General features: G+C 35.5%; 1 protein-coding gene across 12 annotated transcripts in view; it reads right to left on the bottom strand.

Annotated features, from left to right (window-relative positions):
* The window catches only part of RBMS3 (RNA binding motif single stranded interacting protein 3), a 743496-nt gene that overhangs the window by 302333 nt on the left and 423910 nt on the right, over positions 1–17253 (bottom strand). Inside the window, exon 1 of one of the 12 annotated variants that reach the window (XM_073023662.1) lies at positions 17–186. The exons of the other annotated variants lie outside the window; for them this stretch is intronic. Within the exon in view, the coding sequence (XP_072879763.1) occupies positions 17–88 (72 nt within the window). The 5' untranslated portion in view covers positions 89–186. Of the gene's footprint in view, positions 1–16; positions 187–17253 lie in introns of those variants that run through there. 12 annotated transcript variants of the gene reach the window in all.

The following is a 17253-nucleotide window of genomic DNA, read 5'->3' as shown; positions in this document are numbered from 1 at the left end:
ACTAAATTTGAGTTACCTGTGGTCCTGGAACAGGTGGCCAGATTGGATCCCTGGCTTTCCTTGACTTCTCCCTCCACATACACCTCATGAACTTGAGCTCAGTATCACCAGTTATCAGCCCTGATGTGATGGTTTCTCCTGTGAGAAAATGCTAAATTAACATTTTACAATATTGAGATCTCTCTATAGTTTTATGATAATATATTACTATATCACAAATATATAATGTTTTGTACTCATAGTCTTGATGGTCAAAAATGAGAACAGGAAACAAAACTATAGAGAACTACTCAATATTGTAAACAAATCTCACATTTTCTTAGAGTCTAATTCACTGCTCAGAAAGAGGTTCCGCAGGAATGTCTATTTTATCCACCTGCTATGAACTCTGAGATAGAAAGCTCTAACTGATTTATCGATAAAGACTATTATGCTCCAAACAACTATGGAACTGTGGAAATGGCATAAAGGCAGCCATAGTTTTACTATGATACACTACTAATTTCTTCTGAAATAATCACCACAACACATACAAATATAGAACAGATGCAAAACATTTTTGTATCTTCTGCCTAGGATATGACAGCTTAGGCTGGCTGAGTCTCACCCAGATTCACTTTCGGTAATCTCACAAAAACATACCATTGAAATGTAAAATATATTAGGGGCATTGAGTTCCTCTCAAGGACAACCATTCTCACTGTAGTCGATTGACATCCCCGCCCCTTGCCCAGAACACAGCACAAATGATGACTCTGGGAATTATGCAACAGAGCTCATGTGACAAACACTATGTCATCTATATTAAGGCTGCCAAATAAAATATAAGATATCTCATTAAATTTAATTTTTGATAAATAACAAATACTATTTTTAGTATATCATGAATAATACATAAGACATATTTGTACTAAAATTATTCATTGTCATATAAGATTAACATTAATATCATTTTTTATAAACTGTTGTTAGGTAAGACATGTATCATTACCTTTACCTTTTTATGGTATGATAGTATCTAGTATTTATACTGCTTACTATATGAAAAATACTATGATTTAAAGTCATTAAAATTCATTACGTTTATATTCCTTAATCCTTGAGGTAGATAGCCCCATTTTACATGTGAGAAAGTTGAAGTTATAAGAAACAATTGTTCTTTTTGCTTAGGATTGTCTTGGCTATGCAGGCTCTTTTTTGGTTCCATATGAACTTTAAAATAGTTTTTTTCCAATTAGAAAATGCTCATCTTCATTAGTCATCAGAGAAATGCAAATCAAAACCACAATGAGATACCATCTCATGCCAGTTAGAATGGCGATCACTAAAAAGTCAGGAAACAACAGATGCCGGCATGGCTGTGGAGAAATAAAAACACTTTTACACTGTCAGTGGGAGTGTAAATAAGTTCAACCATTGTGGAAGACAGTGTGGTGATTCCTCAAGGATCTAGAACTAGAAATAGCATTTGACCCAGCAATCCCATTACTGGGTATATACCCAAAGCATTATAAATCATGAATGTGTATGTTTATTGTGGCATTATTCACAATAGCAAAGAGTTGGAACCAACCCAAATGTCCATCAATGATAGACTGGATTAAGAAAAAGTGGCACATATACATCATGGCATACTATACAGCCATAAAAAAGGATGAGCTCATGTCCTTTGCAGGGACATGGATGAAGCTGGAAACCATCATTCTCAGCAAACTAACACAGGAACAGAAAACCAAACACCACATGTTCTCACTCGTAGGTGGGAATTGAACAATGAGATCACTTGGACACAGGACAGGGAACATTACGCACTGGGGCCTGTTGGGGGTGGGGGAATGGGGGAGGGATAGCAGTAGGAGAAATACCTAATGTAAGTGATGAGTTGATGGTGCAGCACACCAACATGGCACATGTATACCTATGTAACAAACCTGCACCTTGTGCACATGTACCCTAGAACTTAAAGTATAATAAATATATACATATATTTAATACATAAAGTGAAAAGCCATAACTTTATCTACAAAATGTTATCTTGTGTGTTGGTTTGCTTGAATCTACATTTATTCCTAAATTATCCAATGTCAATTTTACAGAAAACTGGCCCTGTAAAGCCATGCGCATTTTACATGTTATAGAGGAAGCAGTCAGCTCTACATTGGCACGTAAAAAAACATTCTGCTCTATATTAAAATTCTGTCGAAGTGAAGGATGACTTATAGTAGGTTTATATCATCCTAGTCTTTCCAAAGAGAGACTTTCCAAAGAGAACAGGCTGCACAACTTTTGGGAAACTGTGATCGTTAGTATTAGCTTGGAGAAAATGTGGTGTGCTGTGTGTGTATATATCACAATGAAAATCAGTTTATCAATGCCACGTTAGCTGGAAAAGGAACCTAATTAGGTGATACTGTCTTGCTTTCATTTCTTATATGAACATGGTGACTTTGGTAGAGAAACAGCAAAGAAGAGGTGCAGCAGTGGGTTGAGGGTGTTCAAATAAGGTTAAACTATTTTTTTATTTTAAAAGAATGTCTTTCATCACCATTGCCAGCACCATTTGGCACATACATTATTTGCATTTTTCTTTAACTTTTACTTTAAGTTCTGGGATACATATGCAGAACGTGCAGGTTACACAGGTATACATGTGCCATGGTGACTTGCTGCACCTATCAACCCATCATCTAGGTTTTAAGCCCTGTGTGAGTTAGGTATTTGTCCTAATCTTCTCCCTCCCCTTACCCTCCTGCCCCAACAGGCCCCCAGTGTGTGATATTCCCCTCCCTGTGTCCATGTGTTCTCATGGTTCAACTCCCATTTATAAGTGAGAACATGTGGTGTTTGATTTTCTGTTCTTGTGTTAGTTTGCTGAGAATGATGGCTTCCAGCTTCATCCATGTCCCTGTGAAGAACATGAACTCATTATTTTTTATGGCTGCATAATATTCCATGGTGTATATATGCCAAGTTTGCTTTATCCAGTCTATCACTGATGGACATTTGGGTTGGTTCCAAGTCTTTGCTATTGTAAATAGTGCTGTAATAAACATACATGTGCATGTGTCTTTATAGTAGCATAATTTATAATCCTTTGGGTATATACTCAGTAATGGGATTGCTGGGTCAAATGTATTTCTGGTTCTAGATCCTTGAAGAATCGCCACACTATCTTCCACAATGATTGAAATAATTTACACTCTCACCAACAGTGTAAAAGCATTCCTATTTCTCCACAGCCATGCCAGCATCTGTTGTTTCCTGACTTTTTAAGAATTGCCATTATAACTGGCATGAGATGGTATCTCATTGTGGTTTTGATTTGCATTTCTCTAATGACCAGTGATGATGAGCTTTTTTTCATATTTGTTGGCCGAATAAATGTCTTCTTTATATCCTTTGCCCACTTTTTGTTGGGGCTGTTTCTTTTTTCCTTGTAAATTTAAGTTCCTTTTACATTCTGGATATTAGACCTTTGTCAGATGGTAGATTGCAAAAATTTTCTCCCATTCTGTAGTTTGCCTGTTTGCTTTGATGATAGTTTCTTTTGCTGTGCAGAAGCTCTTTAGTTTGATTACATCCCATTTGTCAAGTCTGGCCTTTGTTGCAATTGCTTTTAGTGTTTTAGTCATGAAGTCTTTGGCCATGCCTATGTCCTGAATGATATTGCCTAGGTTTTCTTCTAGGGTTTTTATGGTTCCAGGTTTTACCTTTAAGTTTTCAATCCATCTTGAGTTAAATTTTATATAAGGTGTAGCCAGTTTTCCCACTGCCATTTATTAAATAGGGGATCCTTTCCCCATTGCTTATTTTTGTCAGGTTTGTTGAAGATCAGATGGTTGTAGATGTGTGGTGTTATTTCTGAGGCCTCTATTCTGTTCCATTGGTCTATATATTTGTTTTGGTACCAGTACCATGTTGTTTTAGTTATTATAGCCTTGTAGTATAGTTTAAAGTCAGGTATTGTGATGCCTCCAGCTTCGTTCGTTTTGCTTAGGATTGTCTTGGCTATACGAGCTTTTTTCTCATTCTATGTTAAATTTAAAGAAGTTTTTTTTTTTTTTTTTTTTTTTTTTTTGCGATGAAAGTCAATGGTAGCTTAACAGGAATAGCATTGAATCTATAAATTACTCTGGGCAGTATGGCCATTTTCACCATTTTCATTATATTGATTCTTCCTATCCATGAGCATGGAATGTTTTTCCATTTGTTTGTGTCTGCTCTTATTTCCTTGAGCAGTGGTTTGTAGTTCTCCTTGAAGAGATCCTTCATGTCTCTTATAAGTTGTATTCCTAGGTATTTCATTCTCCCATGCAATTGTGCATGCGAGTTCACTCATGATTTGGCTCTCTGCTTGTCTTGTTGGTGTATAAGAATGCTTGTGATTTTTGCACATGGATTTTGTATTCTGAGACTTTGCTCAAGTTGCTTCTCAGCATAAGGAGTTTTTGGGCTGAGATGATGGTGTTTTCTAAATATAAAATCACGTCATCTGCAAACAGAGACAACTTGACTTCCTCTCTTCCCATTTGAATATCCTTTATTTCTTTCTCTTGACTGATTGCCCTGGCCAGAACTTCCAATACTATGTTGAATAGGAGTGGTGAGATAGGGCATCCTTGTCTTGTGCCAGTTTTCAAAGGGAATGCTTCCAGCTTATGACCATTTGGTATAATATTGGCTATGGGTTTGTCATAAATAGCTCTTATTATTTTGAGATATGTTCTATCAGTATCTAATATATTGAGAGTTTTTAGCATGAAGGGGTGTTGAATTTTATCGAAGCTCTTCACTGCATCTATTGGGATAATCATGTGGTTTTTGTCATTGGTTCTGTTTATGTGATGGATTATGTTTATTGATTTGTATATGTCGAACCAGCCTTGCATCCCCGAGATGAAGCCGACTTGATCATGGTGGATAAGCTTTCTCATGTGCTGCTGGATTCAGTTTGCCAGTATTTTATTGAGGATTTTTGCATCGATGCTCATCAGGCATATTGGCCCGAATTTTTTTTTTTTTTTTTTTTTTTTTTTTTTTTTTTTTTTGCTGTGTCTCTGCCAGGTTTTGGTATCAGGATGATGCTGGCCTCATAAAGTGAGTTAGGGAGGATTCCCTCTTTTTCTATTGTTTGGAACAGTTTCTGAAACAATGGTACCAGCTCTTCTTTGTACTTCTGGTAGAATTCGGCTCTGAATCCATCTGGTCCTGGGGTTTTTTTGGTTGGTAGGGTATTAATTACTGTCTCAATTTCGGAACTTGTTATTGGTCTATTCAGGGATTTGACTTCCTCCTGGTTTAGTCTTGGGATGGTGTATGTGGCCAGGAATTTATCCCTTTCTTCTGGATTTTCTAGTTTATTTGCATAGAGGTGTCTATAGTATTCTCTGGTAGTAGTTTGTATTTGTGTGGGATCAGTGGTAATATCCCTTTTATCATTTTTATTGTGTCTATTTTTTCTTCCCTCTTTTCTTCTTTACTAGTCTAGCTAGCAATCCATCTATTTTGTTAATCTTTTCAAAAAACCACCTCCTGGATTCACTGAATTTTTGAAATGTTTTTCGTGTCTCTATCTCCTTCAGTCCTGCTGTGATCTTAGCTGTTTCTTGTCTTCTGTTAGCTTTTGAATTTTTACTTGCAATTTAAAAAAAAATTGTAAGTTAGAAAGAGATAAGTCTTACATTTAATGTGACTCAACAATGAGTTAAATAATTTTACTTAGAGTGCCTAGACTATCATTGAAAAAGTAATGCATACATCTTAGTTTTTCTTAGTTACATATTTTCTCCCTATAGGAGTCTTGTGATTCAGTAAGTAGCTCACCTGAACAAATGGAAGTACTCGTGGTCACAACACTAATCCAACTCAAAGTCACTTGTCGATTTCCATCTCTTGACTTGGGCAAATTACTAAATGGATCATCCACTTATGTTTTCATATTTGCTCTTGATCATTCACTCACTCATTCAATAGTTTTTCATCTTCTCGTGTACGTCACCCCCTGAGCTAAATTCTGAGGACACAGATGTAATAGGACATGATCTCTGCCTGCCTTAGAAAGTTCAGACTAGTGGATGTTATACAACTAAATTTAAATAATAAAGTGCTATTTTTTGACACATTAGGGCAGCTAAGACTTAGATATCTGTCCCCTGATTCTTATAGCCCATAACTTGAAATTCTATTTTCCTTAAAATGATGATTTGACAATCTAAATTATTTTTAAATGGTGTCTGAGCTACATGATATGCATGAAAATTAAATTTTAAAATGTAAAAGCCACTGAGAGACATTAAGCCCTAAAACAATGACAAACATCAATTTGGACTGACTATTTAACTATATATTTCCATTTGAATAAAAATGATTTTGTTCGTAATCCTCTAGAAAACTTTGAGTAGGCATGAGCTGTAAACATGTAATGACATGGTGACCCTGACACTAACTGTTATTAACACTTCTCAGCAAATTTCGTGGACTGAAAAATGGAGATAATAATACTAATAACCTCAGAAGGTTATTGTAGAAATTCAATGTTATGACATACTAAAAACTTAGCAGAGTTCCAGGAATACAGAAGCTCAGTAAATCATGATTATTTCTGTAATTTTTATTACATAAGGAAATTTAGAACATTTTAAGAGGATAGCTACTAACTAAATATAAGTCATGCTAATTAAAGAACAATTATCACTATTTAGAATGTGTCCCATTGTGTTCCTCATAAGTGTAAACCTACTAGATGTTTTATTAAATTATATGGAGGTAGGCATATTAAATTGATAATGAGATCCTTAAAATGTGGCCACTGTATTAGCAAGAGAATCAAGAAATATATTACGAGGTGGGAAACATAACACTGTTCCTATCATTTGTGAGCTACAAAGATTAATGATTTATTACTGGGCTCATTAATCAAAACTGTGTGGCTTTTTTTTTTTTTAAGGAGCAATTCCACTGTTCAAGTCAATTAGCCCACCAAAGCTATTACACCGAAGAAACTGCAGTGTTATTCAGACTTCCCTGGGAGTATTTAGAGTATAAAATAAATGCTATTATTCAGAAGATACCGAATTGCTAAGCTTCTTAAACTCATACAATTGGGAACCTGCAGTACATTAAAATGCTGAAACTCATTAAGTGTCTTTTTTTTTTTTTTTTTTTCTCATCTTTCGAGTCATTGGCATTCTCAGCACTGTTAAAAACAATAAAATGCTCCTGGCTTCCAAGGAGAGGGTGACTTCTGCTCTTTCACCTCCACCTCAATGAATCACTGAGGCAGAACTGGCACCCAACCTTTGAAACAGCAACAGGTTCTGCTGGATTATCCTAATATTGGAACAGGACAACAATATTAGCTAAGATGTTAAAGGAGAGGGGGAAAATGCAACTAACACATAACTGATCACTTACCTTCTTAGCTCTATTTAAACTGTCTGCGCATCTGTACATAAAATGTCATTAATGATTTTAACCCATATGATAAAATAACAATCTATGAGTTCCTTCTTATATAAGTGAATTACTAGACAAAAGAGAAAAAGATAAACCTGTACTTAAAGTATAATAAAAGCTAATAAATGTAGAAGGAATGTTGACATTAACAAAATCACCACATGATACCCCTGAAAGTAATAATTTCTTTAGATTAGAATGATCAGTGTATCTAAAAACTAGTGAGTGAGGCTGGACATGGTGGCTCAGGCCTGTAATCCCAGCACTTTGGGAGGCCGAGGAGGGTGGATCACCTAAGGTCAGGTGTTGAGACCAGCCTGGCCAACGTGGTGAAACCCCATCTCTACTAAAAATATAAAAACTTAGCCAGGCGTGGGGGCGTGCGCCTATAATCCCAGCTACTCAGGAGGATGAGGCAGGAGAATCACTTGAACCCGGGAGGCGGAGGTTGCAGTGAGCCAAGATCATGCCATTGCACTTCAGCCTGGGCAACAAGGGTGAAACTCTGTCTCAAAAAAAAAAAAAAAAAAAAAAAAAGGCAAAGAAAAGAAAAACAAAAAAAACGAGTGAGTAAAAGTCTGATAGGAACTAGGAAATGTACATCAATCAAATAATCTCCTTACAAGACATTTATTAATTATAAGGGAGAAAATTGTAACTTTTCCATGGAGACATTTGGCAAACATCACCCTAAACAAGTGATCAAAGTAGTATCAGCAGAATAGAATGAATGAGTACTTTTCCCCTCTCAATATGGTATACTGAGAAGCACAACACAGCACTATATGGCATTCCTTTCAACAAGGCATAACCTGAACCTAATCATAGAAAAACATCCCACAGATCTAAGGTATGGATGCTCTAGATAATAATTGGCTTACAGTCTTCAAAAATGTCAAGATGAAGAAAGTCTGAAGAATGATTGCAGATTGAAGGACACTAAGAGACTTATGAATGTAACATTTGATCCTGGATTGAATCCTAGATCCCAAACCCTCCCCTACAAAAATTTTTTGTTTATTATAAAGGACATTCATGGAATATTGCAAAATTCAACTAAGTTCTATAGATTAGACATTTCTATTGTACCAGTGTTAATTTCCTGATGTTGATTATTTTACTGTTGTAATGTAAATGAATTACCTTGTTATTAGGACATATAAATAAACTCTTTATGGATACAGGGGCATCATATCCTTAATTTACTCTCAAACATCTTAAAATAGTAATATGTGTATATTAGTAGAGAAAATGAGAAAGCAAATGTAAGAGATGTTAATATGTGGGAAATCTGCATGAAAAGCATTATTGTATTTTTGCAACGTTTTTATAAGTTTAAAATTATTGAAAAATAACATGAAAAACTGAAAAAATTAAATAAAGAAGCTGTTAATTTTGATAGCCAAAATCCACAATTATAAAAGTATTCCTCATAAGTGTTTTACCTTATATATAAAATTAAGACAGTGTATATTTGGTGTCTTGCATTCAAACTGCCCTCCCTTGAGACAGAAAGAATATCAAACATGAAATTCAGCATCTGCTTCTCCTAATATTGTACAATTAACATACTCAGCAGTACCTTGGACAGTGTTTATTTGTTTGGTTCATTTGTATACCACTCGCTCATGGTCTCCACTAAGGGTTTTAGGAAACATTTCTGCTTAGGTGATTGCACAGAGAAAATGAAGATGGAGATTCAAACTGGATTCCAGGCATCAATAGGCAATAGTAAATACAAGAAGAGCCAGATAAATTCTCTTTAATTACAGATATATTTCTCTTCTACTATCCCCATGCTCACCTGACTCTACCAGATTTTCTTCTCATAACGTAGCCTATATATGTACTTTCAGAATTATTTCCTCATTAATAGTTGGAAAGATCATAGTTCTGTGAGTTTATAACCTCATCCACAGCATGGAATAAGAGAGTAGTTACTATCTTAGAGAAATGGATAGACCTGTGATCCCGGAACAGGGCAATTTTCCCCTCAGAGGACTGTCGGCAATATCTGGAGACATTTTTATTTGTAACAACTGCATTGAAGGGGCTGCTACTGGCATTGTACACACGCAGGAATGTCTCCTACAACCAAGAATTATCTGCGAAAGAATCTGTCATGCCAAGGTTGCTATACTCTACTATTACACCACTTATGAGGAAAGAAAAAAATACACATATAATGTTATTGTACATCTGTTGTTATATCACCATATATCATATATATCTTATATAAATATACATAAGGCTTCCAATGTTGATTTGGGTATTGTTATTATTAAAGAGTCCTTACATGTGTGCAAGGATGTAGCGAGGCATAAATGCCTCCATTATAGTTTGAGTACAACTGTTAAGCCAAATACATTTTAAAATTTCATAAAAGCTGACTTGTATAACCAACACAATTCAATTAAAATATTAATTTAGTATCCTAGATGTTATTTTGCCAAATCTAAATTGCCACTTGCAGTGTGAATCTGCTAGTATCTGCTGCAATACTAAATATTTTTGAAATTCATAGGTTGTATACTTTGTGCCACATGACATTCGGATTCTTCTACTACTTTTTCTATAAAACCTTCATCTGAGTGTAGCTTGCCAGGGTAACAGCTTTCATTTGGTTTAAAAGCATCATTTACGTATTTAGTCAGTCTCTTTTCTCTTTCCTTCCTCATTAGCCCCAGACAATGACAGCAGGCCTCTTTGGCACCGGATAATTACAGATATAAATACAGACACAGACAGTGACATTGACCGATCCTCCACATGATCTCAAATATGCTTTCATAATTTTTAAAAGATTACCATAGAATGAAAAGTCACACACATACACACACACACACACACACACACACACACAGATTCTTACAGGGAACTCATGAATTCTTAAAAATTATTTCCACACACTTTAGTGAGAACAATGCCAATACAACAACAAACTGCCAGAGATTTGCATGGATAATTAATCTGCTTTCAAGTCCAAAAGCACTTAACATATTATTTAGGTATATGTTTATATATATATAAACACATAGATATGTATGTAGACCCTATCATTCCAGACTAATGAGTTCACCTCCTTGAGTTTTTATGTCACTGTCAGTTAAAAGAATACTACTGCTACCATAGGGTTACTGTAGAGATTAATGGACAGTTTGTAAATGTTAATATCTTTCCTTCTCTTCCTGTTAATTGGCTGTACACATTCACTGGATGCCTGTCTATATTTTCTTCCCAAGTAAATGAGAAAATGCTTACAATGGCTACATATGATACAATTTACATAGAAAAAGGATTGATGAATTTCAGTTTCACTAAAAAGTACTACAAAATTAACAGAATTCAAAACATTTTCAAGGAAGGTGAAAAAGCCAAGTTTCTTAGGCAAAAAAGATCTTCGTGCATCCTGGGTGAATAAAAAAGGCCAGTGTGGGTGCAACAGAGGGAGCTAGCGGCTAATAGCATGAAGTGACTTTGGAAAGGTATGCAGGGGGCCAGATCACATAGAGCCTTGTGGGCCATGTGGATCTACATACTGTCAATTGGGATTATGCTAAGTACAATGAGAAGATATTGATGACTTTAAGTGGGGAAAGACAAAATCCGGTTTGCCTAAAAAAAAAAAAAAAAAATGTTGCTGTAAGAGAATGTAGGGCTAAGAAATGCAGCCAACTTCCAATTAGGTGGGGGAGCTGTTGTAGTGGATGAGGAGAGTCCTTCTGGATAAATTAGTGAAGATAGTTATAAAGAAAAGCAGAGTAAGCAATCTGTTTTACAGGTAAATTCTACACACTTTCTGATGCACAGAATTTGAGGAATTTGAGAAAGGAAAGTCCAAGGATGATCTCAGGGTTTTGACATTTGCATCTTTGCCCACAGTTACTATTGATTGTCATAGAAGATGGAGGGCCAAATGTGAGGGGGGACATTTACAACTCTCTTTTGAATATTTTAAGTTTGATATATTCATTAAACATCTAGGTTTGCAATCTGACTCATCTAGTTTCACCTAATAAGAATAGTGATGATCTATAAATATAAACATGCAGGAACCCTGGAATATCTTAAATCTGGTTTTTATGGCTTTAGTTTGGCTCAACACAGTCATGGAACTGAGTAGACAAGAAGCATATTCTCTTTGCAAGTAAAAAAAAGAATATATTGGATCATAAAATATTACCTAGGGCCAAGGCACCTGAGTGATAAGCATGATAAGAAAAGACTTGCCCAAGGTCTCAAAGCAAATTTATAGCTGGAAATTACATTCTCTCAGCTCCTAGTCCACTGTCTTATCTTGTGGAAAACTTTCTAGACTTTTATAAGGAACATTTTCACAATGTACAAGTTTCTTTGATGTTGTTTCATTTTAGAACCATGAACTCAAAGCCTGATTTATGGATCAATAAGACTTGGGGAATCATTAGACATGGAGAGTCTTAGGCCCCAGCCCAGATATACTAAATCAGATCTGCATTTTAACAAGGCCCATACGTGATTCATGTGTACATAAAAGCTTGAGAAGCAAAAATCACTCTTTGTTTTATTGGGGAATATTTAGCATACCTGTATGTTCACACAGTAAAATGAAGACAAAAGCTGGCATTGTACTTACTTAAATGATTAGCTAGCCCACTCTAACATTCGCGGAGGAATGCTGTCATTAAAAACAAAAAGAATGTGTGCATGTACTGACTTGGATATGTATCCAAGATACGTTGTTATATTTTTTAAAAAGCTAGTTGAAGAACAGCATGCAGGTCAGGATTGCAGGGGCTCCTGGTATGTGGCAGCACATCTCCTTGGTTTACCTGATTACAATGGAACTGTGGTAGAGAGTCATAGACTGTTACCAGTTCCATACCAAGTATGTGCTGGGTCTCTCTGCCCTGCTTTTTCCAAAGCTGCGGAAGGTTGCTCGGCTGTGCACACATGCAATCCAAGTTGCAGGGGAGTTAACACTGGGGCAACTTCCAACCAATGGAGTATGGAAGTCGAACAATAAATGCTCCAGACTTTTCATCTTGGTGCTTTCTACATGGTTCCTCAGAGTTTCCAGTAGAATTGAGATCCAATTGCCCACAGTCAAAACTTGCTTAATAGAACATGGTTTTTGAACATCCTCCTCATCCCTATCTTATTTTCCCCATTCCTTTACTTCTGTTTTCATGGATCACTTCCAAAATAAACTTAATGAACTCAAATCTTTGCCTTATAGGCTGCTTTGAAAGAAAAAAAAATATTATTTAAAAAGTGTATGTAATACAGACATGTGGTATATAGAAGTATATAGACTTCAATGTATGGAGAAAGGACAAAAAGTCTACATAGGAAAATAATAGTTGTCTCTGGAGGCAGATTGACAGGAGACTTTTACTTCAGATATTTTTGTATTTTTATCATTACTATTATTGATTCATATTTTAATAAACTTAAAAAGAAGGAAAAATGATAAATATCCAGAAAAAGAGATCCTTTAATCTCTATACTAAAGATAGGAAACCAAATGTCAGTGTATACTACAAAATTACATAATCAGAACTGTCATTTATGATTGTCCTCCTGTGACTTCCATTTCCCATGAGAATCTGGCTGATAATGACAATAGGTCTCTTCACAAAGCGTGGCCCATTCATGATCTTTATGAATTATTTTCCCTGAGAAATACAAAACGCCTGCAGCAAAATCTGACGTTAAGGATGCAGAAAAGCCACGGGGCATAATGAAGAGATCTAAACGGGTTATTATCAATTTGCCACGCAGCTAAGTCATTTTTCTGCTTCTCCTCCTACTGTATCTTGAAGTTTACGCTAGAATCATAAAGTCTGAATTTTATTACTTATGAGGTAAGTAAGAGAATTTTAAGAGTTCAAGCCCCGTATTTCTGCACAATTCTAATACATCAATGGCTTAATTACTGTACACACTGAATAATGTGCTTCTAGAAAAATGTTAACAGATTTTTTAAAATTAGCAATCTAGTATCTCTGGTTTAAAAGACACAAATTTATATACATATGAAGGAAAGTAGAATCTCATGGTTTTGTCAAAAATTTCATTTTAATGCTAGCAGTTTACAATTCATATTTCAGCACTACTTGGGGTAGAAAAAGGGACAGAAGAAGAGAAGGGAGAATGTGCTCATTACATAAATGAATGCTTAAGATTAATACAATTCATAGCTAAGAAAATTATACTTGCCTAGAAGTAAAGAGAAAGTGTGGCAAGAAACAAAGCAAAACTACAATAACATCAAAAGAACAGTGTGAATAATGAGCAACAAGTAACTCTAGTAACAGTAACAACTCTTTATTAAGCACTTACTATGTATTGAGCACTGTGCGTTGCATTATCTTTAACATTTATATTTAGCCCACAATGTAGGTATTATTGTCATCACTATTTTGCAGAGGAGACAACTAAAGCTGTGAGTGGGTAAAGGATCTACCTCAAATCACATAGCTACCAGTCAAGGTTCAGACCAAGGCAGTCACTATAGAATGCAAACTCTTAAAGGATACCAGACTTCCACCAATAATGTAACTTGTGCTACTCCCAAAATATATGTGCCAAAATAAAATGCTATGGCTAAAATAAGAAGAAAATATGCATTATATGTGTGTAATATATATATGTGTGTGTGTATGTGTAATACATATGCATGCATATGTACTACAATGATTATAACTAGTTGACTTACTCTACCAGCCATAAACATTATTTACCATGAAAGAAACAAATTAGAATACACTGACTTAGATTATTAACTAAGTTTCTACAAACCCAGAATCTATCAGCATAAATGGGACAGAAATAATTCATTAATAGAAAAGGAATACGTAGATGCCTTTTTTGTCTGCTTCCATTATAATACTTGAGGCAAAACTGGAAACAACTAAGTATCCTACACAAGGGGAAGGTTTCATTTACTGTACTTACATATAACAGGGAATCTTGTGCTTATTAACAATGATTCTTAAATTTTTAATAAAAGGAAAATGGCAGTGTTATCAAGTTATGCAGGAAAAGCAGGAAAAAAATGTGTGTTGGCACATAATACTCTTGGACAGAAAAGAACTAGAAGGAAAACACATCAAATTTTTAATAATGGTTATCTATGGGTGGTGGCACTAAGAATATACTCCTTTCTTCTTTTTTCTAATTTATCTGTGGTTTCAAATTTTTTAACATACAAAGGATAAGACTTGCATTATTAGCAAAATAACTAATATCAATTCAGAGCTTATTCTATTTGTTGTTTGTTTTAGAATGGCATGTAAGTGTCCTTTGCTTCTCAACACCATTGTATGACAATAAGCAAGTATTTTGACCTAGTTACTTCTGCCCAGATATCTTAATTCTGGTAACTGTGTAAGTATATCTAAAGGATGCATTTCTTGCAGTAGAATTATTAGATCAAAGGAATTACACATTTAATGTGTTTTAGATATTCTTCTAAATTTGTACAAATTTATACCTCTATCAACAATATGCAAAAGTTTCATTTTCCTCACAGACCTACTATAGTAGTGTGATCCATCTTCTTAATCTTTGCCAATCTATTTGTTGAATTCAACAGCCATCTATGCCTTCATCTCTTTGAGTCATTGAAATTCAAAGGTCATATTTTAAGACATCCCTTCCCTTTTTATTAACTTCTCAGAAATAATATGGCAGAACAAAACATGAAAAGGCATCAAAGGGTAATCAGACCCATTTAGGATTTGTGCAGGTCATGTGAGCATATACGTGGAAGAAGGGTGCACAAATATGATAAGGCATTGATGCACTAAATTGGACAATCCCCTCATTGAACACTTACAATGTCTCGGCAGGTAGTATATCCTGAACAAAATGATTTGTCACTAGAGAACAGGCTCTGTGCTTTTACCTCTGACATTGAGATTGGTTTTTCACTCCTCAGTTACCAGGTCTATGAAATGAAGTTAATCAGAAAAACAGCCATTGATGGGCAAAGAAGATTAAGGTAGTTTCACATTGAACATACAAGGGAGTTCTCCAAGGGAAGATGCTGTCAACAGAATTCACTATTAAAATGTGTGCTTAGTCACATGGTTGGAAGAGAGGAAGCACTGATTCCATGGAACTTACAGTAGATATATTTGATCTGCTTAACTTAAATTGAAGGCAGAAATTTGGAGGGGAGCGTGAAAAGTTCAAGTTATAAAAAAGATGCAGTATGATATACAGAGAAAACAGCATAGGATTTGAGTTACAAAAACTCATTTTACTAACTTAACCAGTTTCTAAGTCTCTCTAATCTCACTTTTCTCAGCCATGAATGAAGTATGTTATACCAATATCACAGAGCTGCTGGCAAATTAGGTACAGACATTTGTGAAATGCCCAGACAATGCTTAGCACATACAAGCACCCCTGAGGTAGCCCCTGGATTTCACATTAATTCATTAAAGAAATAAATCTTGCCTGACTGGAGGAAATTATTTTACAATTCATAAAGGACAGGGAAATCACCTTCTGGAAAAATCTTCAAACCATAATTTCAAAGAAAACCACAAATTGGATAGAGTTGGGGGCACAAAGAAGAATGGAATTATCTTCAAGAAGTTGTTGCTTTTATTTTTTTCCATGAAATTAAAACTATTGTCTATTATCTATGAGGGATGAAACTACACAAGATCCCCTTGTGCTTTATGACATGGGAAATATATAGCTCACTACTCAAATAATCAGACTAAGGCCCAGGAAAAAAAGAATTGCCTCAAGGCCTGTAACGGCTAACTGCTGTCATATTCATTACAGGCCAAATTTCTAAAGCAGCCCACTCAACATTGCCTTCATCTTTTCGGAGCTATTGTTGAGAGAGAGAGAGAGACAGAGAGAGAGAGAGAGACAGAGAGGTGTGTGTGTGTGTGTACATGTGTGCACATGCATCTGTGAATATCTAAATTATTTTCCACAACCTAATCCCACATTACATGTTAAATGGGAAAAAACACAAAGCAATTTACTATACTTGCTCTTTGTGCTTCTAGGAAGATGACAGCTAAATATTCACTCTTGTGTACATCTGTCTTCCTTCTCCTACCTGTGATCCCTACAAGGTTATGTTACCAAGTCTCATGATTTTAAATTCTATCTGTAAGTCATATCTCCAATCCTGTCCTTTTCCTTAGTCTCCAGACTCATATACGTGGTTGTCTATTCAACATTTCCACTTGGATGTCTCATAGATACTGTCCCATCCTATCCTCAACTTACTCTTTCCCAGCCGGTCTGTCTCATAAATGGTAACTTTAACCCATCTGTTGCTTAGGTCACAAAACTTGAAGTCATCCTTGACTCCTCTCTTTGATATTTCACATTCAAATAAATTGTGAACTAATTCAAATTAAAAGACTCATTAAATATTTTAATTCTACCTTCAGAACTGTTCAGAATTTAACCATTCCTTCATATGTACACCACGGCTCATTGTTCCTAGATTATTACCATAACCTCCTGACTGGTCTCTCTGCTTCCACCCTTGCCCACCGATGGTGCCGTTTCAGCACAGCAATTTGAATAATTCTTTTGAAACTGTAAATTTTATCCTATCACTTTTTTTGCATAAAATCTACAGTGACTTTCCACCTCACTCAGAATGAAAACAGATGTCCATAAAATAATTTGCAAGACTCTGCCCTGTTCTGCTTCCTCCTTGACCTCATCTCCTATTAATTTCCCATATTTTGCTCCAGCCACTGAGGTTTCCTTGCTGCTCCTCAAACACCCCAGGCCTGTTTCTGCCTCAGGGTTTCTGCACCCTATGTTCCC

The sequence above is a fragment of the Chlorocebus sabaeus genome, chromosome 15 (assembly GCF_047675955.1).
Source record: "Chlorocebus sabaeus isolate Y175 chromosome 15, mChlSab1.0.hap1, whole genome shotgun sequence".
Taxonomy (NCBI): Eukaryota; Metazoa; Chordata; class Mammalia; order Primates; family Cercopithecidae; genus Chlorocebus; species Chlorocebus sabaeus.
This window is presented reverse-complemented; position numbering and strand designations above follow the sequence as displayed.